This window comes from Phoenix dactylifera, chromosome 1 (genome assembly GCF_051530095.1).
Source record: "Phoenix dactylifera cultivar Ajwa chromosome 1, Ajwa_hap1_PhDact_Kaust_v1.1, whole genome shotgun sequence".
Classification (NCBI taxonomy): Eukaryota; Viridiplantae; Streptophyta; class Magnoliopsida; order Arecales; family Arecaceae; genus Phoenix; species Phoenix dactylifera.
This window is the reverse complement of record NC_143190.1, coordinates 45781811-45809710: the sequence shown is the minus strand read 5'-3', so window position 1 is coordinate 45809710 and position 27900 is coordinate 45781811. Positions and strand designations below refer to the sequence as shown.

The 27900-nt window shown below is 41.9% G+C and overlaps 1 protein-coding gene across 8 annotated transcripts; it reads left to right on the top strand.

Moving 5' to 3' along the window:
* Window positions 1-1898: 1898 nt before the first annotated feature.
* LOC103708181 (zinc finger BED domain-containing protein RICESLEEPER 2-like) lies at window positions 1899-23251 on the top strand. Of its 8 annotated transcripts, none has more exons than XM_088703445.2 (6): window positions 1899-2155; window positions 2525-2567; window positions 2662-4638; window positions 4727-4848; window positions 4969-5042; window positions 23113-23251. In XM_088703445.2, exons 3-4 carry the CDS (start codon window positions 2664-2666, stop codon window positions 4846-4848), a joined length of 2097 nt encoding a protein of 698 aa, XP_088559571.1. In that variant the 5' UTR covers window positions 1899-2155; window positions 2525-2567; window positions 2662-2663; the 3' UTR covers window positions 4969-5042; window positions 23113-23251. The 8 variants fall into 8 exon arrangements, with proteins under 8 accessions (XP_088559571.1, XP_088559577.1, XP_088559585.1 ...); XM_088703451.2 differs by having other exon boundaries at window positions 2014-2155; window positions 2678-4638; XM_088703459.2 differs by having other exon boundaries at window positions 2014-2155; window positions 4775-4848; window positions 4973-5042.
* The last annotated feature ends 4649 nt before the right edge of the window (window positions 23252-27900 follow it).

Here is a 27900-nt window from a genome sequence, read left to right as displayed (position 1 = left end):
GTGGGATTAAATAATGATAATTATAACAGACATTACTTATCGTTATAATGAAAAATCATAGTTGATGACGAAAAAATTGCATTATTTACCAAATTATTATTTTTTTAATTTTTTCCTGCATATGATAATATTTTCTAAAGTGATATAAATATTTCGATTTTAAAATATCATTTTGCTAATATGATAAGTGAAAAATGAGATAACGGTGCGATTGATGTATATAGACAAAGACTGGGTGCACACAAAAGATTCTTAAAACTATTTGGACATATTATTTGAAAACCGCGGATCCTAAATATTGCAAATGGTTTGCACATATGAACTAAAAAAGTTCGGAGTGCTTTGAGAATTCTGCAGGATGCAATTCAAATGTCGAGACCACAAAAGAGGCAATGGCTGACTTGCAATAGAATCATTTACTTCATTCAAGTTAGGATGACATGCTCCAGACCAGAAAGGTGATATGACTGTAAATGAAAAATGCATATATGATGGTAGAGAATTCAAGTTTTGCTCTAAAGTCAGACCAAGATTTGTTATGCATCACCTTCAAATACAATCTACATGGAGTTATCCACATAGTTCACACAAAAATCTATGCAAATCTCCTGAAGGAGGACAGCAATGCTAACTTACCAATAGGAAACTAAAAGTACTATAATTCCAAATAATGACTAGATAGGCAAATGTCCTAATTAGCTGGAATAATTGGAACCAACCTTAATGCAATTAAGAGGTCAAACAAAACATCAATGGAATGAGGCTCCAAAATACTTAATAAAAAAAAAAAAACAAGCTTCAGCCATTACCAGTAAAGATTTGATACTAAATAAAGCAATATATATATTGGATTTAACCGCATATTTAGATGGGATGAGCATTCTTGGAAATGCTATCAAATCTCCGTATAATAGCAAATCTTGTGATCAACTTTCTTTACCATAAGAGTCTTGACTCTAGACAAAAGCATCTCTAGAAAATCATGACAACCAAAATCTACTTTGATTCAAAATTAAATTGTAAAACATAAAATCGTGTTTAACCTTTTCAAGGCTATTGGTCTCAATTTAGCATGAATCTCGGCTTAGGTCTCCAATTGCCAAGTTAAATAATAAAATTGTGGTTAACCTTGACAAGGCTATTGGTCTCAATTTGTCCAAATGCAAGTAAAAGTTGGAAAAATAGAGATTGAGCTATTTATATATAGTGCCATTTTTGATTGGTCCATAAAGGAAAAAGATATATCAAGATCAAAAATTATATTTAATATTTTTTAGGGTCTGCATGGTTTCTCTCTCATTTGGGAGACTCCTATTCAAATCATCTTACTTTTTTCCGTTCCCCACCTCGTGCAATACTTAAAACTTATTTTTGACAACTTGATAAACTCTTATATCGAAATAGAATTTGTTATAGGTTATTTTTCCTAGCGAAGTGGTGCCATGAAGATAATTGGCCTTTTTATACACTAGATCACTATGCAAACTTCATTACTAGCATAATAATTGGAAATATATATATATATATATATATATATATATATATATATATATATATATATATATATATATATATATATATATATATATTTGTTTCCATAGAATAATTTATATAGACATCTCAATTTTTTTTTTTGCTTGGATAGATGTATTTAGGTACATTTGTTTTAGAGTGGCTTAATTTTTTTCATTATCAAAAAGAAGAAAATGGGTATGAAAGAGAAATCAGAGTTTATTTTTTGTAAGGGACTAAACATAATATGCCAAGTCCCCTGGACTAATCATAAATTAACAATCAAGCGAGGACTCAACGCCAAGTTTTCTTTGTTTGACCAGGATCCAAAACCCAAATCAAATCCAACAAGGATAAAGAATCCAAACCGTAGGAGCAGGCTGGCTGTCGAGTTTTCCTTGTTAGACCAGGAACCGAAATCCAAATCAAATCCAGCAAGCAGATCGGATTTGAATCGGATACGTCTGTCGAATCCAACCCGTTTAGATGCGGATGAAGATAAACCGGAGCGGGTGGATGGGACGGCCCTCCTCTCTCTCTCTGCTGCTAAACACCGAGAGGCGCGCTGAGGCTGCGGAGCGGATCCGCGGATTCTTCTTCTCCAGATAACCCCGCCGGCCCCTCACATCACGTGCCGGGGAAGGTGAGTCCGATAACGCAACCCCGACCCTTCTCTCCTAGATTTCCATTCTCTTCTCCCCCCCTTCTCGATCCCCCTCTCAAACAGAACCCTGATCCCAGACCACCCTCCTCTCACGATCTCTCTTCTAAATTTTCTTCTCTAGTACCCTTCTGCTGGGGTTCTAGAGATGTTCTTTGATGATTTCTGCTAGGGTTTCGGATTTAAATTCATTCCTAGGATTTTCTTGAACTGGGCCGAAATAAACCCATTGTGCTCCCTAGGGGCTTAGATTTTCCTCCTTTTTTTTTTTCTCTTTTAAATTTCCGCCGATGAAGAAACGAATATTTTTTCAGAAAAAATGTTCAGCTTTTTTATTTGAATGAAATGCAGTGGATCGGGCAAATAGTTTTTGGAGGGCAGCGTTCCATGTAAGGTAAATTATTTGCATCATCGAATCCGGAGCAGGCATTTGATTGAAATGGAATGGGCTTTCTTTCGGTTTCATCGATGATTGTCTCATGATCCAGTTATGTCGCAATCCACCGAGATGGAGGGAACTGGTAACACCGACGCCACCGGACCGCACAATCCTCGATCAAGAAAGCTGAGGTCGCTCGTCTGGAATGATTTCACCAAGGAGCGGAAGGCCGACGGTAGTTTCGTCGCCATCTGCAATCACTGCAAGAAGCAGCTGACTGCGAGCAGTCGGAGCGGGACCACGCATCTGAAGAACCATCTGGGAATTTGTATGTCCAGCAAGCGAATAAAGAGGAAGAAGCTGGTCGTCCGGCGGCTGGTCCTTAAGTCGACCGATGCGAAGAATGACGGCGCCCCGGGTCTGGAGCACCCTCAGTATGACCAAGAATTGAGTCGGCAGGATCTTGCCCGCATGATCGTTCTGCATGGCTATCCTTTCTCCATCGTTCATCACGTCGGCTTCAGAACGTTTGTGAGAAACCTTCAGCCGCAGTTTAAGTTGCCGTCTTATGACGCGGTGAAAGCAGAGTGCATGAAGATCTACGAGAATGCGAGGCTTAGGCTGCATGAGTCGCTTGACAAGCTTCTTTGTCGAGTGAGTCTTACGGTTGACATGTGGAGATCGGGCGAGGGTCTGGAATATGTCTGCATGACGGGCCACTATGTGGATGATGAGGGGAAGCTTAAGAAGAAGATTCTCAACTTTGTACCCATTGAAGCTCCATTGACTGGGGAAGAAATTAGTAAATCCATTGCGGAGAAGCTGCGAGTGTGGAATATTGATAGAAAATTAGGTAGCATAGTCTTAGATAGTTGTAGCACCAGTGATATAGTGACAAGAGAGCTGCTCAAATCTCTTCGGCCAAAAGGTTTCCTTCTTTCTAATGGTGATCTATTCTGTGTGCATTCCTGTGCACATGTTCTGAATCTCATGGTCCAAGAAAGTATGGAACTGGCACGCGAGGTAACTGATAGAGTCCGGAATAGTGTGCAATATGTGAAATCCTCACAGGAAAGAAGCATAAAATTTCAGAAGGCAGCAAAGCAAGTGGGAGCCCCAGAGAAGCCATTAGTTCTTGATGATCCAACTAGCTGGGTCTCTACTTATTTGATGCTTGAAACTGCATGCCAATATCAAGATGCTTTCCCTTGTCTGGCAGAATGGGATACTGATTTCACAGACTTTCTATCTTCCAAGGCCTGGACTGATGCTAAAGCTGTCACTGAATGTCTGGAGGTGCTGTACCATGTTATAGAGAAGTTCTCAGCCACGAGAGTTCCAACTGCCAATCTTTATTTCAATGATATATGTGGTATTCATTTGCTCATGAAGACCTGGTGCATGAGCCCACATTCCATTGTTGCGTCAATGGCTGCGCAAATGCTTGAGAAATTTGAACAATATTGGGACTTGACTCGAATAATAATGGCAATTGCTTCTATTTTAGATCCTAGATACAAGATGAAGTCTATCGAGTACTACTTCAAGCTGATCTATAGCGATCCATATGAAGCCAAGGCAAGGATTGATAATATTCGTAACTGTTTTATAAATCTTTACAATGAATATGCAGTTCAATCAGCTAATTCTTCGAAAAATCAAGCACTCCTCTGCTATGTAGGAAATACTAGTGGCTACACTAGTTCTGAGAGTGGAACTGGGGGAGAATCTAAAACATCCTATCGCATTACACTATCTGATACACGTCGAGGACTTGATCAGTATCTTCAAGAGACATCATCAAGTCAACCATCAAAATCTGACATGGATATGTACTTGGAGGAATCTGTTCATCCCTCGAAAGAAGGTCTCGATGATAATTTTAACATCTTAGCTTGGTGGAAGTTTAATGCAGCAAAATATCCTGTCCTTTCTATAATGGCCCGTGATATTTTGGCGATTCCTGTGTCAATTGTTCCATTAGACAGTGAAGCTAGAACGCTCAATCAGTATCTGAGTCCCATGGACCCAATGATTGTACAAGGCATTATATGTGCGCAGGATTGGCTAAAAGATGAAATTGAAGGTAAGGCATCAGTTCAGATCTAACTAGTTTGTTCTTTTCTAATTTATTTTAATCTTTGACTATGATTTGTTTTTTTAAATTTTATTAGCATCACCAACTGTCGGACCAATGGATGCCCTTGCACTTGTTTCTGCAGCCGCTGGCTTGGAGGGTGATGATGAGTGCATGATGCCACCTAATGGAGATGAATTTTCTCCACTATCAAAATAGGTAAAAGCATTCGTTTGAGATCTTGCTTAAGTCAGAAGTGTTCTTCATTTGCATTTCCTTTATTTAATCAATTTATCATGAACATCCTTGGCAAGAGGCTTATTATTCAATGGTGTACAGGAAGACCGGAAAGCCTACTTCGCTCATCAAGTCAAGCTGAAAAACGTGATAGACGTGACACACATACGGCTTGGGTTGGCACTCATTATATTATTCATTTATGGTTCACTGGTTTTTAGTCTTTGTTCTTATATTTGCAGTTTCTTTAATGTATGTTAATTTGTTGCTGCCTCATCCCTCAGCATGTTCACATCTTTTTTTTTTACTCTTTACAGTCTAAGTTAGTGGATTTAAGTATATGATTGACCATAGAGCTGGTTAAATGTTGCTGATTAAAAAAAAAAGATTGTGAACAAATGTATTAACAGTTCTGTATGCTTCCTTGTCATTGGACCATGGTCAGCAAGCTTCTTTTCTCATGGAAATCATAGAGTATCCTTTTTATTTTGAAAAGGACTAATGAACAAGAATGCAATTTCAGCCTTCATATTTTGTTCTACTCCTAACTCAAGCACTATCCTTATTAGGAGAATTGAAGGTTAACTATTTTGAAATTTAAAATTCAGGACTTTGTACTTGCAATAACTTTGGGTAGAACAGAACTAGGATTTTTTTTAAATCATGACCAAGATTTCTTTGGGCGTGATTGTGTTAACCTTTTCTCGAAAAGATTACCTTTTCTTCTTTACCTTTTAAAATATTCTTAAGGTGGGATAAAGCATAACATTAACCACTGGAACCGGGATGATTTTATGTTATGCAAAACTCTATGCTCACTTCTGTAGGCATCACTTACATTCAAGTTTCAAGGATTTCGCTACGTTGGTTTTACAATGTAGAGTGCGATGTTTTCCTTTGTATATTTGCAAGGTGTTGATATTTGTTATGGCCCCTTTTCCTTAGTAAGTCGATATTGTTAAAATTTCCTTTCCATGATTTTATTCATACTTCTATGCACACTTTCTCATTTCTTTATTGGTTCGTGGAATAGGTTCCAAGGCTGATGAATTTAAGTGAGAAGAGGGTACAGGTCTTATGGAAGAGAGGTAAATAGTCTAAAAGATAAGAGAGGTCGGGAAATCTAGAGCACTTTTTGCTAGCAAGTTTCAAGTTTTTTAGGAGCAACTTGGCAATTTAGTTTCAATACTCTATAATTTTTAGATTATTTTTTTTCTCTATTTTTGTGGAGATGATTTCGATCCTACTTTGAGAAAGACTAGTGTATACGAATCCTATGTTGGGCTAGGAGAGTCTTATAGTCATACATGAAGGTCAAAACAGTTCTATAGATGGAGCTCCATAGTATCCAAACCATGGCCGGCGGAACCGTCCTGAACCGTTCGGTTCGAGACGTACCGAGCCGTACCGGCGGCAAACCGAAACGATTTCGGCAACCAAAAGAGAGCGGAGGGAAAGGAGAAAGAAAGAGAGGAAAAGAAAGAGAGAGCGGGGGAGGGAGAGAGTGGGAGAGGAAGGAAGAGAGAGGGAGTTGGAGGCTAGCCGGCGAAGGGCCGACGAGCTGTACGGAGGAGGGGCTCCGCCTTCGGTTCTCCTGTTTCGTTCGAAACAGGGGTCTTGGAGGGGGCCCCTTTTTAATTTCGAGATTTTTAAGTGAAGCCGGCAAGCATCCTCCGTGCGGCTCGCCGGCCCTCCGCAACCCTCGCCGGCCTCCGCTGCCCTCCTCTCTCCCTCCCTCTCACCCTTCTCTCTTTTCCTCTCTCTCATTCTCCCTCCCTCTTTCCCCCTTTTTTCTTTTCCTCTCTCTCATTCTCCCTCTCCCCCACCTCCTCTACTTTGTCGGTACGGGCCCAGCACGGAATAGCACAGGAGGCCTATCAACCCGTGCCGCTAGGCAACCGGTCCGGGCCCTAGTTCCGGCACGGCAGTCCTTGATCCAAATTATGCATGTTTTTGTCCTTTTTCTTTATTTATTTGGGTAAAAATCTTTCTTGTTATGTGTCTACTTGGATATGCTATTTCTTTCCTTTTTGGAATTTTTTAGTGGGTACTTGTTTTAGAGTTTTATTTTCTTTTTTTATTTTGTAAAGATTTTAGGTTTTTTCCTGGTCCAAAGGTTGCAATTAAAAGATCATCATGGACCTGTGGTGCTAAGGTGGTCCAAATTTATAAATTGTGGAGCATAAAATTTATCCACATTGGCCTCAAATTTGAGAATGAGAGGAGGGTAAATGACTCGCTCATCTTGTTTTCGTGGATTGAGGGGGCCTTTGATTCCTTTTAGAATGGAGGAGAGAAATGGAAGGAAAAGAGAAGAAAAAGCGGGAAAGGAAGACAAGGGAAAACATGATAGGTGAAAGGAATGAGGAGGAGAAGGAAAAAGGGAGCAAGTTTCCCTCCTAACTAGCTGCCTTTACTGTCTCTCTCATATGGATCAAGAGGCTTTTTCTTTTTTTGGTTTTTCGCTCTTCAATCATTCAATCTTTTCTTCTTATTTCTTTCACTGTCCACAGGACTACATTAGGATTTAAGAAGATATTGAAGGAGAAATAAGGTGGTGAAAAGCCACATTTTATTGAAATTAACAAAATTTCTTCTCCTTTTCTCCTTCTGTCTTTCCTTGGTTTGATTACAGTTTATCCAGGGCTCGGTTCGTAGCCTTCAGGGCATGCTTGCAACCTGTTTGCTGGATACATCAATGCACTCCCCTTGTCTTAGATCTGAAGTAGGTTCAGACTATTTGGTAGTTTATTTTTCTCATTTTCTTCTCCTTGCTTGAAACCTTTTGTATGTCATAGTTTACTTTTAAACAATTTGCTGTAACCTTAACCCAAATTTCAAGTTCCAACAGAATTCTTATACTTTCTAACCAACTTGGCATCCCAAATCACAGTTCACTATGCTGTAAGAAAACATGCATTGTAAGCCAGCTGAATCATAAAAATCCTGTTATCCATACCTGTTCTTAATTTGTTTCCCAACAAAGGCCTTTCTAGTTTACTTCAAGACTTCAACAAGAATCTACACCTGATCTTCATAATTCAAATAAACTTCTCAGCTCTCGCTATCCAAACATCTCTTAAACTGTAAAGTATAAAAGATCTTTCTCCATGTTCTTTCTTGTATCAGTTTTAGTATCAGAGCATCATCCTTTGGTCATCCTACATTGAAAGGCAAAATGGGACACAAGAAAGTTTTTGACAAGGGACTAGTTATAAGATATGAATCATTTTATCAAAATGTTATGCTTAAGAGGAGGAAGTGAACGTTGATGTATCTTCTTGTTGGTCATGAGCGACATTCCTACTTGGAGAGTTAGTGATTTGACTAAAAACATTTTGGATGATATCCGCTCCAATCTGGTTCAGGATCCAAGCTGGGCCGAATATGAGTACAAATTATGCTATCCGGCCCAGAATCAAGTATGGATCCAAATAACAGTCCATAAAATTTCTTGGATTTGTATCCACATATAGGTTTAGTGTTATTCTCTATATTGGATTTAGATATCTAGATAACTGAACTAAAGCAAAAAAACAAATCGGCAAACACTCAATTCCCCAAATTCTAAATGTTAGCAAATCCCACTTCCCGTTCCTCTGCTTCTTACATGTCCCATCCAGCCTTTTTGACCTCCATGCCACAGTTTTCCTAAAAAACACATCCCTGGTCGTCCACGATCAACTGGCACGTCAAGGTAAATGTGCCATCTGCAGGGGGATCAAGGCAAGGTCACCAGCCACATCAGATCAAGGCAAAGCTGTCATCACTTTCCTCTTCCCTCTGTCCTTCCAATGTGCATGTCCAACCCCCAAATGAGCCTAAGCTCTTTTTTCTTTGAGATCATCATCCACGGTTTATTTTGATCTCTGTCTCAAAAATGATGAGCTCCTCTTTACCTTGTGTCCTAATCCTCCTCTCATGGGATGGAATTCTTAGTTTTGTGGAATATGATGATTTTACCTAGGTCTAGAATTTCCCTTTTTCCGTGCTTCTGTTATATTGGTCACCATCTCTGGCCAGCCAATGCTAATCTATTTGTGACTCTCTTTGAGGTTTCTCTTGTTTCTGAGCAAGGGCTCTTTTGGTCTGAATGACCCACTTATTAGGTTTTTTTTGTTTGATACAGTGGTGCCGGTTGGCTTTTTCGGCATTGGGGTTCTCTGCTCGTAACCTTCAATGAAACATGGGGTAGTTCTATTGGCAAAAAAATAAAAAAAAGACACACACAGACACACAAAAGAAAAAAAAGGATGGTAGTTCCCAGCTTATTAAGAGTAAACCATGGTTTAGATTTATCTTTTCACAACTCTTTTATCTTCACGCCATCAATGAAATTGTGTGGCATTTCTGTGATTTTTTTTTTTAAAAGATTGTAATGCCCAACACTTATTAAGGGTAAACCTTGGCTTATGTTGTCATGCCCCGAGCTCGGAGTGCGGCAGACGCCGCACGCCCGCGCGGCGGACCGCACAGGCGCGCAAGGCACCGGAACATATCAAAGCTATCACAAATGCTTAAAATTTGCTTAAGCATTACATATATACATATATATACATAACAATTTTACGGAATTTTCAAAATTTGCATATATCAACATAGTTTAAATATTTTAGTTTGACTAACCAAAATTTTAGTTTTAGCAAAAACTTCCAAAATCTATCGCACTCTCCAATCCCGTGTGATTAAGCTTCTAGATCTAAAAAATAAATAAAATAGGATAATAAGCTACACTAGCCCAGTAAGCAATATAATACTCCAGAGTGGGGTCAAAGCATATCAGATAATTAATCAACACACAAAATAATGACTGAAAATTAAATCACAGATAAGCACTTTTTTTTTCTTTTCAAAACTCATCATCATTTTCACAAAAACTCTGATATGGAAATCCCAGCATATGTAGGCTACGGCCACGAAACCCAGTGGCATGGGTCGCACAAAGTGCCAAACACCACTATTATACACCGGTGGTACGGTATCCAAACACCACTATTATTAAACACTGGTGGTACGGTGTCCAAACACCACTATTCTAATCACTGGTGGTACGGTGTCGAAACCGGTCTCTCACAGATACAAGTCGACAGGGCCAACGAATAATCCCCATTGGTGGGGCCAGATCATAGCCATGCTGAGAATACATACGTGTATACAAAATAGATTTTTCATCATTTGCTCAGTCACATTTTTCAGATTTCATAACATATAACATAAATTTCAAATGATATTTAACATGCATGGCCGATTTTGCTAGGCACAAAATATATCTCAAGATTCAATCGCTAATAATTATTTTATCAAATACTTTGAAAAATACACTTTGAAGTATTAAATTACTTACCTTTTCTTGCGTAAATCCCACTTCAAACAAACGGATCAATTGCACCTGTTCAGATATAATTAATTTCTTTTGTTAATTTCAGGGCGAAGCAAAACCTAAAAGACTATTGGACACGGCCCAACAGAGCCCCACACGACTGAACTGAGCCTAAGTTGGGCCCATAATGGATACGGCCCAAATAGGGTTCAACAAGGCTGAAGTGGGCCCAAGTTCGGCCCATAAAGGGCTACGACCCCAAGTGGGCCCAACATGGTTGAACTAGGCCCAAGTTGGGCCCGCAATGAACAGAGCCCAAGCTTGGCCCAGTTCGGCCCACGATGGGCCTTCTCTCTTTCTTTTTTTTCTTCTTCTCTCTCTTTCCTTTTTCTTCTTTTCTTTTTTCTTCTCTTTCTCTTTGCTTTCTCTTTTTCTTCTTCTTTTTCTTTTCTCTTTCTTTCCTTCTTCTTGTTTCTTCCCGAAGCTTCCCTATTTCCCTTTTTTTTCTTCTTCTTCTTCTTTTCTTCTTCCCGAAGCATCCTCTTTCCCTTCTTTTTTCTTCTTCCCGTAGCTCTCTCCCTCTCTTTTCCTCTCCTCCTCCTCTCTTCTTCCTTTTTCTTTCCCGAAGCATCCTCCTTCCTCCTCTCTTCTCTTCTTCCTCTCACCTTCCCACTCTTCTCACGCCGGAGCTTGGGAGGAGGGGCGACGAAGCTCTCGGGAGGGCCGGCCGAGGCCGGCGGCGCCTGCGGTGGCCCTCTCTTCTCTCGCAGAGGGGAGACACACCGGAAGAAACCGGCGGCGTCACGGGATGACTGCGGCTGAGCCTGCGGCCGCTCCCTGCGACGGTCGCGGTGCTCACGGCCAGGCTGCAGCGTCGCGACGTTCACGGCTAGGGTCAGCGGCGCCGGCGACGCTCGCGGCCGCACACGGTGAGCCTTCCCTTCTTCCCCTTTCCCTCTTTCTTTCTCTCTTTCTTGCTTGCTTTCCTTCTTTCTTTCTCTCTCTGTTATTCTGAGAAAACCGGAAGGGAAGAAGGCTACGGAAAAAAAGAAACGAGAGGGTCACCTAGTTCCGGGGAGGAGTCCGTGTGCACCTTCTCCGGCGATACCGACGGAGAGCCCAGCCTCTGAGGAAGGAGAATAGTGAGGGAGGAACAATGACATGGGTTCAATTAATAGAAGGGTGGGTTCTGGAGGGTTCGACGACTGAACACCGTACATCCACTTCTTCCCTCTCCTCGAAACAACGGATAGTGGCCTCCAGATGGGCTGCCGACTTCAGTCCAGGTCGGCCCATCTGGCGGCCCGATACTCACATTCTCCCCTCCTTTTTAAAAAATTTCGTCCTCGAAATTTAACATACCTTAGGTTTCAAAAAGGTCTGAATATTTTTCCTTCATCTTGTCCTCCAGTTCCCACGTAGCCTCTCATATCAATCCCACAAGCCCTCAACATATTCTCCAAGATCTGAATGGTTCTTTCCGACTGGCCATCGGTCTGAGGGTGGAAAGTTGTGCTAAAGCTGGGAGTGGTCCCCAAAGCTTTATGCAGACTACCCCAAAAGTGAGATACACACCGCGAGTTCCTATCGGAAACAATGGATATGGGTATTCCATGCAACCTCACTATCTGCTCAATATAGAGCTCCGCAAACTTTTCTAGTGTCATTCCCACTTTGAATGCCATAAGTATGCCGACTTAGTCGTTCTGTCTACAATCACCTATATAACATCATAACCCTTAGGAGTACGAGGCAATCCAGAGACGAAATCCATTGTAATGTGTTCCCACTTCCATTTAGGAATTGAAAGGAAACGCAACAATCCTACCGGTCTCTGGTGCTCTGCCTTAACTTGCTGATAAGGCAAACACCGAGCTACAAACTGTACAATTTCTCTCTTTAAATCAGTCATTTGAAATACAAATTCTGTTTCTGAATCTCAATGATCCATTCTCATGAAGTCTGAACTCTGACTGAGAACATGTCTCAATGTCACTTCTAATCTTTTGCAACTGAGGGTCATCTGCTTGAGCAATCCTGATCCTCTCTATCAAGATAGGTTGGACATATAGATTTGCTAAACGCGCATCAAGATCATGCCAACATACCCCGATTTCTGCTCTCCTTAAATCTTCTAAGATTTCCTTCTAAGATGTGAGTAGAGCAGTAATACTACGAGAAGCTTTTCCACCCAGTGCATTTACCACAACATTAGCTTTTTCCAGAGGTGAGTAGAGCAACAATGCTACCAGAAGCTTTTCTGCTCAATGCATCTACCACAACATTAGCTTTTCTCGAAGGTGAGTAGAGCAGCAATACTACTAGAAGCTTTTCTGCTCAGTGCATCTGCCACAACATTAGCTTTTTCCCGGATGATAGTGTATGGACAAGTCATAATTTTTTTTTTAATCAACTATAACCATCTTTTCTATCTCATATTGAGTTCCTTCTGAGTAAGGAGGTATTTTAGACTTTTGTGATTCGTATACACCTTACAAGATTCATCAATCCGGGGCAGAAGATATTTGTTCTTTATTGTTACCTTGTCCAATTCTCGATAATCGATACACAGCTGCTTACTCCCTTCTTTCTTTTTCACAAACAGGATAGAGGCTCTCCCACGAAGATACACTAGGCTGGATAAACATCTTGTCCAGGAGTTCTTGTAGCTGGATCTTTAATTCCCTCAGCTCGACAGGGCCATTCGATAAGGAGCTTTGGAAATAGGTCCTACTCCTGGCATGAGATCGACGGAGAATTCGACCTCTCGATTAGGGGGTAATCCCGGTAATCCATCTGGAAAAACATCCGGGTATTCCTTATTGCTGGAATATCTTCCAGTTTGGTCTCTTTTCGGGTACCCATTGCACAGGCTAAATAAGTCTTACACCCCTTTCTTAATGCCTTCATGGCTTTCCGGGTAGAAATAAAATGCAATGATGAACTACATTGCAGGAGTGCATCACCTTGAAAGAAGAACCCTGATTCTTCAAGTATCTAGAATATCATTCTTTTACTGTAGCAGTCAATATAAGTGTGGTACGACATCTAGCCCATTCCCAAAATGATGGCAAAGTCTTGCATGTCAAGTTGCATAAGATTTGTCACTAGCTCTCCTACCCCTATTTGAATTATGCAATTCTTGTACCTAATGTCAACAATTACTATTCTCTGTAGGGGTGTAGTAACATGCAATGGTTCTTCTAGTTTTTCAGGTATGCAGTGTAATTATCTAAAAAAACTAACTGAAACAAAAGAATGCGTAGAGCAAGAATCGAACAAAATAGAGGCATCAACCAAGTTGACTAGTAATGTACCTGTCACCACCCGGTCATTGGCACTGGCATCTTGGTGGGTCAGTGCAAAACTCGAGCATTGCTTCTTGGCCTCTGGTCATCAGGTACAGGAGGTCCGGGCTCATGCCTCCTCTTGTTCGGGCAATCACATACCAGATGTCCAGTCCGCCCACAACTATAACATGCCCTCGCTCTCCTCCGATAGGGCCCACTATGGGATCTGCCAGAGTAAGTGCGGGCCCTGGGCTTCTTCTGAATTGGAGTGTCCCTGAAATCCCATGGCCTGCCACTCTGACTTCTAGCTAATCTAGATCTCATCGGGTTAGCCCTTAATCTATCAGATCTTTTCAATTCAGCCTCCACTTTCAAGGCTCCGTCCAAAATATCCCTATAGCTGGTAATTAACTGTGAAGATGTCCGGAACTTGATCCCATATCTAAGCCCTTGTTCAAACCGATTGGCTCTACTCGTATCGTCCTCCATGAACTGGGGGTAGAATCGGCCCAGCTCATTGAACCTATTGGCATAATCCAAGACAATCATATGCTCGGATTGAGTCAGCAATGAAAAACTCATTCTGCTTTATTTGCCTGACTGAGTCCGAAAAGTACTGAGCATAAAATAACCTCTTAAAATCTCTCCAGGTCATTCCGTTGACCTCATATGCTGTCTCCATAGCAGACCACCAAAACTCAACATTCCCCCTTAGCATAAAGATAGCTAGTCTGACTTTTACCTTCTCGGAAAATTGGAGTAATTGATACATCTCCATTTTCCGGATCCAGGTCTCAGCTGTCATGGGATCGGATCCACCATTAAACATCGGTGGATTCAGCCTACGGAATCTCTCGTAATAGGAATCCATTGGCTATACAGGTTGGGCAGCCAACTGCATCTGCTGCCGTTGCTGAAGCAGTTGTGCCATTAACTGGTACACTCCTGCCAGGTCTGCCTGGGTTGCTACGGAGTGTAGAATAGTTTGTGAAATTGATTGGCTATCAGGGTTCGAGGAAGGTACCCTTATTTCTCTTTCATCCTCCATATTGTTTACGGTTACCTAGCAGTTAAGAATTTAAGATGAGATTAACATAAATTTTTTTCTTCAATTAATATATTTATAACAAATATTAATAAAATATTTTCTTCAATTAATATATTTATAACAAAAAGCAAATAATATTATCCTCTTGTCTAAATCCTACCCATCTCTCAACCTTTCCAACGGATCCTAGAAATCCTAAAACCTAGGCTCTGATACCACCAAATCTGTCACGCCCCGAGCCCGGAGCGCGGCGGACGCCGCACGCCCGTGTGGCGGACTGCACAGGCGCGCAAGGCACTGGAACATATCAAAGCTATCACAAATGCTTAAAATTTGCTTAAGCATTATATATATACATATATATACATAACAATCTTACAGAGTTTCCAAAATTTGCATATATCAACATAGTTCAAATATTTTAGTTTGACTAACCAAAATTCTAATTTTAGCAAAAACTTTCAAAATCTATCGCACTCCCCAATTCCATACGATTAAGCTTCTGGATCTGAAAAAATAAATAAAATAGGATAATAAGCTACACTAGCCCAGTAAGCAATATAATACCCCAAAGTGGGGTCAAAGCATATCAGATAATTAATCAAAACACAAAATAATGACTGAAAATTAAATCACAGATAAGCACATTTTTTTTTCCTTTTCAAAACTCATCATTTTCACAAAAACTCTGATATGGAAATCCCAGCATATGTAGGCTACGGCCACGAAACCCAGTGGCATGGGTCGCACAAAGTGCCAAACACCACTATTATTATACACCGGTGGTACGGTGTCCAAACACCATTATTATTAAACACCGGTGGTATGGTATCCAAACATCACTATTCTAATCACCGGTGATACGGTTTCGAAACCGGTCTCTCACAGATACAAGTCGACAGGGCCAACGAATAATCCCCATTGGCAGGGCCAGATCATAGCCACGCTGAGAATACATATATGTATACAAAATAGATTTTTCATCATTTGCCCAGTCACATTTTTCAGATTTCATAACATATAACATAAATTTCAAATGATATTTAACATGCATGACCCATTTTGCTGGGTACAAAATATAACTCAAGATTCAATCACTAATAATTATTTTATCAAATACTTTGTAAGATACACTTTGAAGTATTAAATTACTTACCTTTTCTTGCGTAAATCCCAGTTCAAACAAACGGATCAATTGCACCTGTTCAGATATAATTAATTTCTTTGTTAATTTCAGGGCGAAGCAAAACCTAAAATACTATTGGACACGGCCCAATAGGGCCCTACACGACTGAACTGAGCCCAAGTTGGGCCCATAATGGGTACGGCCCAAATAGGATTTAACGAGGCTGAAGTGGGCCCAAGTTGGGCCCACAAAGGGGTACGACCCCAACTGGGCCCAACATGGTTGAACTCGGCCCAAGTTGGGCCCGCAATGAATAGAGCCCAAGCTTGGCCCAGTTCGGCCCACGATGGGCCTTCTCTCTCTTTTTTTTCTTCTCTTTCTCTTTCCTTTTTCTTCTTTTTATTTTCTTTTCTTTTTTCTTCTCTTTCTCTTTGCTTTCTCTTTTTCTTCTTTTTCTTTTCTATTTCTTTCCTTCTTCCTGTTTCTTCCCGAAGCTTCCCTGTTTTCCTTTTTTTTTCCCTTCTTTTTTCTTCTTCCCGAAGCATCCTCTTTTCCTTCTTTTTTCTTCTTCCCGTAGCTCTCTCCCTCTCTTTTCTTCTCCTCCTCCTCTTCTCTTCTTCCTTTTTCTTTCCCGAAGCATCCTCCTTCCTCCTCTCTTCTCTTCTTCCTCTCACCTTCCCACTCTTCTCACGCCGGAGCTTGGGAGGAGGGGCGATGGAGCTCTCGGGAGGGCAGGCTGAGGCCGGCGGCGCCTGTGGTGGCCCTCTCTTCTCCCGCGGAGGGGAGACACACCAGAAGAAACCGGCGGCGCCGCGGGATGACCCCGGCCGAGCCTGCGGCGCTCACAGCCGGGCTGCAGCGTCGCAGTGTTCACGACCAGGGTCAGCGGCGCCGGCGACGCTCGCGACCGCACAAAGTGAGCCTTCCCTTCTTCCCCTTTCCCTCTTTCTTTCTCTCTTTCTTGCTTGCTTTCCTTCTTTCTTTCTCTCTCTGTTATTCTGAGAAAACCGGGAGGGAAGAAGGCTACGGAAAAAAAAAGAAACGAGAGGCTCACCTAGTTCCAGGGAGGAGTCCGCGTGCACCTTCTCCGGCATCACCGACGGGGAGCCCGACCTCTGAGGAAGGAGGAGAATAGTGAGGGAGGAACAGTGACTTGGGTTCAGTTAATAGAAGGGTGGGTTCTGGAGGGTTTGACGACTGAACACCGTATATCCACTTCTTCCCTCCCCTTGAAACAACGGATAGTGGCCTCCAGATGGGCTGCCGACTTTGGTCCAGGTCGGCCCATCTGGCGGCCCGATACTCACATATGTCGACCATGGTTTATCGATGAGATGATATGCAAATATTGCTTAATAAGCAAGACATTAAGTCAATTAATGGATCCTATAATGGACCCTTAGGTATAGAATCCTAGGATTAAGTTCACTTGCTGTCCATTATTATGGTACAGCATGGAAACAGACAATTTTATGAAGTATAGGAAATAGGGAAGCTTTCCTGTCTGCCCTAGAGTTTGGAGAAGGGGGTAGATACTAAGAAGATTAATTTAGAGGTTTAGGACTTGGACTTGATTCTCTTCTGATCAAAAATTTAATTTCAGGTAACAGGGAAACAATTCTGCAAAATTTTACAATAAAGTGCGGGTTTTATGAAACTAGTGAGTAAAAAGTCTTAAAGAATGAGGGTAAAGATCTTGTTGCTAGCCATTTGGACTCTCAGCTGGTAGCATCCCTTTCGACATGGGAAAGGTCCTGGATTTTGAATCCGGGTGGTGGTATCCCCGTCTAATTCTCATAAAAAGAAAGGAAAAAGAAAAGATCTCTAAGGTTCCTGTAGGATCAAAATTAAGTAAAAAAAGGTCTTGATTTAGATGAGGCCTGAATTATGTATGAAACTGATCTGCTGTGCAATAAACAAAAAGTAAGAGACAGTAGCAGCGGGAAATAATAATGAAGGAAAAATGATATAGGCAAAAAGGGTTTTTTTGGTTGGGGGGGGGGGGGGGGTATTAACTAAATCTTGGCTTCTTTATTTTCTTACAATCTCCAATAACCTTTAAAAATATTTTACTCCATATGGACTTCTATTTAAAGAGACTCTAAGAAACTATTGCCCAGTTTTAAAAGAAACCCCATCTTACCTATTGTTAGTTGTTACTGTAGGACTCTTAGGACATAATTTGACTCCATAGACGATTCTTAAGTGATCTAAAATTCCACTACACCTAAAACTTTTAAGGTACAAATAGGCAAAAAGAAAGAAAAGGCATTGTATATAAGTTGGGGAGTCCAGAGCTTAAATAAGACTCAAAACACTAAAATTTTGCTTAAAGTCCCTCTCCTCAAAGATTTTGAGGGCACACATCCTCCTTTGCTGGACCTAACTGACCATTTGATGCTTCTGATCCTGCATTACACTCTGTTGATGGGTCTAGCAACTTGATGAGTTCTGAAATAGCTTGATCACTTGCTGATCTGGCAACTTGAGCCCCCCATTGATCCGAATGATGATCAAGGCACTTCATGGCTGATTTTTATGCTCATTTCATCCTCACTTAGGCCTTAGCAGATCATCTTTAATGATTGCTGGCATTAGTAAAACTAATCTTGACTTGATCTAGGGTTTTGAAAGGACAAATGTTCGTCATGTTTAGCATGGTGTGGCTGGGGCTTATGAGAGGTTGGTGAGAGGTATCCTCATATGTTGCAAGAGTTGCAGAGCTGTCTATTTTATGGGTTTGGTTCATGGAAAGTGGTAAAGATTGGAGAGAAATGAAAAACACAAACCATAGGTGAAAGAGGAATTATAGTATTACGTTTAATATAAGAAATTGGAATGGACTAGGGGAAAAAGCTTTCTTTTGGTTGAGGCAGATGGACCACCAGAAAAATGTGCCAGGAATATTGTAAAACTCTAGACAATATTTTGAACCCGTATTACTTCCCTTGAGAAGATTTCGTTATAGGATCATGAGTCATAAAGCTAGCAATTTCTTTCAATCACATCAAAACAATCTTTATACGCTTTACATTTATCTTCTTAAACATTTTTCTGTCTTATGTATTGAGGAGGAAAGGTACATTTAACAACTTAAAACTCTTGATTGTATTTGACCAAGAAATGCTGAACTGGCCCGCACCGGCCGGTTCCGTCCGTACCGAACCGGTCCAGTCTCTGACCGGTCAGGTTCGGTGTTAAAAAACGGTACATGCCCGTACCAGTCCGAACCGGTCTGAATCGACCCGTACCGGTTTTCATACCAGCCGGTACTAACTAGGCCAATTTTTTTTGGGCTTTTGGAGGCCGAACCAGTGGTACCGGTTTGATATCGGTTCGAACCGGTCTGGTGGCTGACCGATATGCCTACCGATACCGGTTCGGCGATTCTTGATTTTGATGTTGCAAATTTATTAGGTTCCGCCTCTTAGTTGTATTTAGTACAAAAAAAAAGCTTCACACAAACATGAAAAAAACAGATTTGCTTTACATTCAGATGATGCATGCTAAATGAACCTGTTCTAATGCCCAATAATATAAAGATAAGCAAGGCTTCGTCACCAAATGACAGTAAGAAACCAGAGGAAAGTTAGAAGATAAATTAGGGTATAAAGAAGAAGAGAGTGAAACGACTGTGGTCTCCTCAATCTCAAATTCTCACCTAATGATGGACTACACAATTCACGTAAAAGCTTTAAAAAGATACATGCAATTCAATTAAAAAGATATTAAACATCATCAACCTTACAATGCTCCCTTTGAAGAGGAGAAGAGTGTTGCATAACCATAACTGTTAGGCTTTGTCCTAGCTGTTTGAAATCTTAGCTTTATAAATCCTGAACCAATCATTCAAAGAGATGAAAATAGTAAATCTTAAAAATTTTAGACCAGTGGATTACAATCCATCTAATCCTGCTGGGCTGAGAACTACCTAAAGCATCTTATTAGATGTCACTGTATGCTCCTATAATAAGTTGTGTCCTACCCAAACAAGATGAAATAAAATATACTAAGAAATGGACCACTACATGACTTTCAGGTATTTGATCCACATTTCTCTTTTGAATTATTCTTGATGCGCTTGAAAGCTAATTTACAGAGTTATTAAATGGTTTTGCTCTTGGCATCAGAATCCTTATAGATTTACTTCAACTGCTTTTGATGAAGGACAAATTGCGGTGCTTACTGCTGCTTGCCTTTGATCATAAATCCAACTCATTGATCATGATGTGCTGCCACTGATTTGCATTATATATTCATTCTGTGATTGCATGTGTTTGTTGTTGAATTGAAATGCATCACGATAATGATATAGGCTAATATACTTGTACTCAATGATGAACTGCCTATGTATGTGGAACTTCTGAATAACATAATTAGCCAATCTTCACCACCTACAAGAACATCATATTCTGATATATTAAAGCTCAAAAATGTTGTACTACTATAGGAGTCTTATTTGCAAGCTTACCATCTATCTAATCCAATTTCTTTTGTATGATAAGGATTATGATCCACCATCTCTGATATTGTATTCTATGTTGTAAGGATAAGAACTTTACAAGTAAAAAATTCATCTAGTGTGAGAAAAAAGAATGGCATATACAATATATAAAAGTTCCGATTATGTTTATATTTGAATTCTGAACCAAAGCTAGAGTATTTGAACTGTAGTTAATCATGCTTCCTATTTTCGAGCAAGAAGTGACTTCCACCAAACTCTTGGAAAAGACTTTGATGAAGTCATGTAGAGTCTCTTTCAGAATACGATGGTAAAGTTGTACCCAGTCAGGCTGATGATGTCTCATTTTCAGACCAATAGATAATACCAACTATCTGGAGTTTTCCTAATAAATCAGTCAGACAATTACCACATGGATACAGTAGTCTTGAGGATATTCAAATAATTTATGAAGTTTTCATGCGTTGAGTTATTGCAAAAGTTTTTTAATAATCAGTTATTTCACATATATCAAATGTTCATGGATAAAAAAAAAAAATTGGAATAGTGATTAGCTGATGTTGTTTCATTTATCTCCATAATTATCTGTTATTTGTTATTGATGCTTACATGTGAGTATAAATTTTTTATTTCTTTTATATTTTTAAGCATTCTTTCCACACATTTGCAGCATTTCCCATATTCCAGAATGTTCCCCTAGCTGAATTATCATGGGTATAAACCTTGTGAATTTGCTTCTCTGGTCATTCATTAATGGCTAGGACCTCTCCATTAGAAAGGTAAGCACTAGAAAATAACTAGAAACAACATCCCACATGAACTATACCAATGGTTGTGTCATATATTAGTTGGAGATTTTTTTTGTACAACTTCTGATGGAAAACTTGAAAGATGAGTTGAGGCTCAGAACTCTTGTATGTGGGAAAGAGAATTCTCGGCAAGTTGCTGAGCAAGCCTTGACGAGGTTGCACTAGTAAGAAAGATTGTAGGGGCACGAATCTCATCATTCAGACAAGAAAAATCTTGTCAAAGAACATTAGTTTTTTATAATGTCAAAAAAATTCTAATCTATTACTCAAATCTTAAGTATCACTTATTATGGGTTTTTGGGTGATCATCATGATTGATTTCACATTTTTATCGAACTATATCTAAATATAAATTGATATTCAAGAAGCAAGGTTTAAATGCAAAAATATATCCATTAGTAAGACATTAATCCTACCTATATACTTTGACACAATATATGGGACTTGGTGTCACGTATAGGTTAGTTTTCTACCCACCAGCTGGCCTTTTCTGTTTGTGGCATGCCCTTCTTGCCTAAGCTTCTCCAACTCTTAAATAGGCAATATTAGGTTTATAACAAGTTCTAAAATTATATTGATCTCTATGGGGAGGCTTGTCGACTTTGAGTTATGCTTTATAACTAACACAATTTTTTCAAGAAAATAGCTTGGATGATGATGATGATGATGATGTATGCAACAATATGATAAGTACAATTACCTTGCTGTTGAGAAAAACCTATAAGAGAGATGCTAATGGCCCTATACTTCCAACTGAAATGCATACATCTGAGAGCCTCATTCAAGTCCATGGTGAGGATAGATGAAGCAATGAGATCTCCAAGCAGTGTAACCGCTGTAATGGTTGTGAATCAAATGATTGTTGATCACCCTGCTCGCTGAAGCTGGATATGATAATGTAGGTAGCTTAACTAGGCATCCATAAAGCACACTAGGTGTTACCATCCAAAGCATAGTTATCATAATAGTAATGCACATAGCAGTTTACTTCTTTTTGTTGTTTGCATGATATGTTCGTGTCTGTTTGTGGATTGTAATGATCAATATGCTTGATGCTTCATTTTGTTTTCTTCCATTTTTATTAGGCAGATTTAACTTCCTACATAAATAAAAGCTTCTTTATTGATGGTACATGAGAAAAACCTGCCTTTGAAACGTTAGTTTTGATAATGAGCTACACTACCAAACATATCTTCACCACTCAAATCTATTTCCCTTTTATTGTTTATTTCTATGTTATGGTTTCTATATCAAGCTCTCATTTGGGAGACAAGATGAGGTCTTAATATTATTTTTTTTTTCAGTTGACATACTTTGTCCTCTTTATAGCTCTGTATTTAGCTTTTTATCAATCGCATCATTCTGCAAGTGATATTAACCAAGGTATGTTGTATTGGTATCGGTAGGCATACCGATCGCCTACCGGACCGGTAGGATTCCAGCTTGGACCGGTTTGAACCAGTACTGAACCGGCCAACGCGCAGCGCACACGAAAAAACGCGTGCATACGCGCGCAGGCGCGATTCCTAGCTCGTGCAGGTGCCAAGGGCGGGTACCAATGTGAAACGGTCACTGATACCGGGCTTGTATCGCTCGGTTTCGGCTCTTTTTCCATGCTTGAACTAGACCGGTCAGAAACCGGACCAGTCCGGTACGGCCTGTACCGGCCAGTATGGACTGGTCTAGCATACCATGATATTAACTGATTGTGAGCCAACCAACCTTAGCTCAGCTGGTTGGCATTCCTCTCCATTTGTGAGATGCCCAGTATTCAAACCTTGGTGGTGGCATCCATATCATATTTCTCATAAAATAAAAGGGTTTTGGTGATGCATAGATTTTGTCCCAACAAAACTCTGATTTTTGTGGGTTGTAACAGATAAACTTTCCCCTTCTGTGGTGGAGGATTACCCTCAGATGACGAACATTTGGCTTTAGCTTATCTCTTGGTAGCCTTCTAGAGGTCTTGTTATTTGGCTATCATGCATTTGTACTTTTGTCATCTTTTTTGTCAAGTTTTTTTTTCTGTCTTTTCTTTCAATCTTTTTTTTTTTTCGCTAAAATCTTTTCTTTCAATCTTCAGTGTAACATATCTTTCAGAGTAACTGTTCATGGATTGACTGAAATTTGATTTTTTTTTTTACTGAGGCATAAAGTCGCGTGACCTGTTTATTTATTTATTTATTTGCAGTATCTCAACAGTGGAATAAATTGAAGAAGAATCCTTGGCCATGTCTACTGCCCCAGATTCTGACTTAAAAGAGCTGAAACATGTGCAATTTTTGTTACCCTGCCTTTTGAGTTTTGGTAACTTTAATTTAATGAGGTGTGTATATATATATATATATATATATATATATATATATATATATATATATATATATATATATATATATATATATATATATATATATATATCAATGTATTAAGTGATCCTAGTATTAGTTAATTGGTGGATGTAGCAGTTGATCTTTGGATGGAAGTGTCACATTGCACCACTGTCATATGCTGCGAGGCACCCACTCTTGGTGGAAGAATAAACAACATACGTGTTGCTACTACCATTAGATATGAAATTTCTTAGACAGCATCCATGGACATTGTTAAAATGTCAACAACTCATAGATATGATGGAGTTTTCATATTGGAAGAAGTAGAACCGATGAAAAGCAATGTTACAGAACAATTGTTTGGGGTAAGCCTTGGAGAAGGGTTCTCAATCACCAAACTTGAACCAGAGAACTCTTCAGTAATCCATGGAGGGCCTGAGGAGGGGGATACAACCTTTCCTTGGGTCTCAAATAATGCTTCAATGGAGCACATAATCTCTTAGCTTATCATAATTTAGGTCGATTATTTTCTTTTTCAAATTTTTAATATTCTACTTCTTGATTTGAAATAAAAACTCATTTTTTAGTATTCCACTTCTTAATATGAAATTGACTTCTCTCTCTCTCTCTAAGAGGCAAACTCCGACTGAATAGCCGGCTCTCTTTCATATTTCTAGGGCTTTTAAAATTTTCGCACACTTGGCTTGTAGCGCTCCCTCTTCTCTCTGTCTAAATGAGGAGCAAGAGTTCAGCAAGGGATTGGATCTACTTATGGAGCTTCATTTCGATATTACAGCCCTGTAACTCATAGTCTCAAATTCGGCATTTGGAAACAAATTGGAAATACCAGTGAATTTATCAGAAGTATGAAAGAGTTTGAACAACAAAAAATTGTAGGAACAAACGAAATTGGTAAAAAAAAAAAGGGCATTCCAAAATATTTGTATACTTTTTACTTAATAAAAAAGAGGCAAAAACAATGAGGGAATAGCAAAGAATATCAATGGCAATGCTATATGGTATTATTCAAGGTATGCTATATCGGTCTGAACTAGGCGGTACGAGCGTACTGTACCGATATTCGATATGGATGGCGTATCGATATTCGATATGCCAAAAAAGTTCTGTACCGTACTAATACTGTAGTAGTGTGGCACTGGTAGGTAGTCCAGTACCGAGATAAAAGGAAGATAAATTATTTTAAGTTTTTCTTATTTTAGTCTTTTCGAGAGTTATTTTATTTATGAGTTGAGCGTTGAGCAAGTGTTGTGTGTACAAGAAAAGCATGGATGATGGTGATAATGTGGAACCCACTGATGATCACGATCCCTGAATGTTGGATCCATTCGCATTTTTAGCTATAGTACCTGTTGGGGGAAAAACCCCAAGTCATACCGCCACGGAGGCGCTCGGCCAAAGAGCGCCGACCAGGAGGATGCTCGGCCAAAGAATGCCGACCAGGAAGGCGCTCGACTAAAGGGCGCCGACCGGAGAGAGCGCCACGAGGCGCCCAATCAAAATAACCAAGTAGAGATGTTCGGATAGGAAGAGCCGACCAGCGGACGCCGACCAGAGAAGCGCTCAACTAGAAAGCGCTGACTAGAGAGAGCGCCAAATAGAGGCGCTCGGCTAGAAGGTGCTCGCCCAAAGGGCGCCGACCAGGAGTACTCGAAGCAACCCCGCCACAGGGCGCCCCTCTGGGCGACCAGCTCGGCTCGGCACTCTTGCCGAGCCAATGCCTTAACTAATACTCCTCCCCGCCAAGCTTTCTCGAAAGGTCCGGCGGCTATACACGCGACTCTACTACAACCTGCCACTATCTCCGAGCCATCAAGGCATAAGATCTCCGCAGGTATTCGGCACGACCTGCCATTAATGCATGAGACTCCCTCGAGTCTCCAATGCACTCAGTCATTTAATGAACACGGCTCAAGATGATCTCCGGATCACTGAACCATCAAAGCGTATGGCTCTCCCTGACCGTCGGTTCATTCGGTAATAAATGCACTTACCATCCACGGACCCCAGGCCCATCACGGCCGGCGGTTCAACCACTCCAACAGGTCCGATCGACCGTGACAACTCCCTGATTCCGGTCCGATTCGGTCCCGTTCTCCACTACGCCATTAATGGGCCAAATCGTGCCCAATTATTACAAAAGAGGACAAACCTCCTGTCACCTCCCAGGTAACAAAAATCCTTCTATAAAAGGAAATCTAGGGGGAAAAGGATGGGGGCCCCCGGACAGAACCCTCCTGGACCGGGTGAAAAGAAGCAAACAGCACAGACACGATGGAGGATATCATCCTCTTCATCTTCTTCGTCTTATCCAAATATTCCTGTTGTCTTCTCCATATACTCTCTTCCTTACTCTCTCCACATATCTGCCCCCTCTGACTTAAGCATCGGAGGTCAGGTCTTGCACCCCTCCAGGAGGACGTCACCAGTCGGCGCGCCGCCGACCACCGTCCCTGCAGCGAAGCTCCTCCTTCCCCGGCTTCGCGGCGGCCCCCGGGTCCAATTTCCAGCAACAGTTGGCGCTAGAGGAAGGGCCCGAGTTCGCTGCCATGAAGCTAAGAAGCAAAGGGGCTTCCAACGCCTCTCGACGTCCTCCACCCAGTCCTGAGCATTCCGTCCGGAACTCACCACCTCCGGCTGAGTCAGTTCATCAAGTTCGGCCGGAGCAATTCGATGCCCTGGTGCAACAGGTGCAGGCCTTGGCCACCGCTGTCCAAAGCCTGCAACCCAGGGGCATCCCAACGGCACCGCCTCCGGCTCCAGCTCAACCGGAGCCTCCTACAAGCGGACTTCCCTTCGAGGTCAGGACTCTCAAGTCCAGGCCTCCCTCTGGAGAGAGCACCCCGTCAGAGGCCGTGGAGGCTGGCCACAACCTTCAGAAGCTGAGTCGGTTCCAGGGCAACCTGCACCCGAGCGAACCGCTGCAGCAATCCTCCAGAATGATGAACTCGACAAGAAGGTCGAGAAGCTGGAGCGCCAAATCCAGGCACTCCACGGGAGAAAATCAGGACGTGATAACGACTTCGAGTTCACTACGAAGTCACCCTTCTCCCCGGAGATCGAAGATGAACCGGTCCCACTACGGTTCAAGATGCCCCAGGTGGAGCCCTACAACGGCAAGGCTGATCCCCTGGACCACCTGGAGAGTTACCGGGTCTTAATGGCCCTATAAGGAGCCTCGGAGGCCATGATGTGCAAAGCTTTTCCGGCGACACTCCGAGGGCCAGCCCGGCTTTGGTTCACCGGGCTGAAGCCGAGTACTGTCTCTTCCTTTGAGCAGCTCGGCAGACAATTTGCTGGCAACTTTGCCGCCAGCCAGCCCCAGCGGCGGACATCCGACTCCCTCCTTGATATCAAACAAACGGAGGGAGAATCCTTCAAGGAGTACTTGGACCGGTTCACCGCCGCAACATGGGAGGTCCGGGAGCTTGACCAGTCAATCGCCATGTCGGCATTAAAGACTGGAGCCCGGTCCTACAGATTCCTCTTCTCGATCGAGAAGAATTTCCCCACGGACCTCACCGAAATGTTCGCTCGGGCGCGGAAGTATGCCAAGGCAGAAGAGGTCGTGGCGGTTAGGCAGGGTGGGACCGAGCAGAACCCCAAGAAGAGACGTCGCGAGGAGCGCGGCCGGCCCAGAAGCCCGTCTCCGCGACGAGCTAAGAATCCGCCCCGCCCGAAGAGTCCACCCCGGTTGAGAGGACCGCCACAGCAGAGGTCACCACTCCGCCCGAGGTTCCCACTGCGGGCCCATGCGCCTGAAGGGAGGTATGAAAAGTATACTCCCCTCAATGCTCCTCGGGCTGAAATCCTCATGGAGATTGAGAGTCGGGATTGCATCCGGCTCTCGCCTCCGAAGCCAGACACCAGAATCCGGCGTGATATTCGGAAATATTGCCGTTTCCACCGGGATCACGGCCATGATACCGAGGATTGTTATCAGCTCCAAAATGAGATCGAAGCACTCATTCGCCGAGGGGTGCTCGATCGGTTTGTGCAAGGCCGGCGTGAAGGAAAGAAGCCAGCCGAAGGAGCAGCATAGCCTGAAGGTTCAAATACCAACAGGCCCATCGCCGGCGTCATCAACACTATCCGTGGCGGGACCTCGGCTGGGGAAGCCTCAGGGGAAGAAGCCTCCTCGAAGCGCCCGCGCACCTCTGAAGCCATCTCCTTCTCAGATAATGATCTAGAGGGAGTCGAAACTCCCCATGATGATGCCGTGGTCATCTCCATGATCATAAATAAATTTGATGTAAAACGCATCCTGGTTGATAATGGAAGCTCGGCGAATGTTTTGTATTTTGGTGCTTATTGTAAAATGGGGATGACAAAAGAACAGCTACGGAGGATGAATGCTCCGCTAGTTGGATTTACTGGGGATTCAGTCCCAGTAGAGGGCGAGATCGACCTTCTGGTCACAGCCGGGCTCGCCCCTCGTGAAAGTACCGTGGGTATGAGCTTCCTTGTAATACGCCTGCCCTCGGTTCACAACGCCATCCTCGGAAGGCCAAGACTCAATGCCCTCCGAGCAGTGGTCTCAACTCACCACCTGCTGATGCGATTCCCTACCAGCCAGGGAGTCGGTGAAGTTCGAGGGGACCAAATGGTGGCAAGACGATGCTACCTAGCGA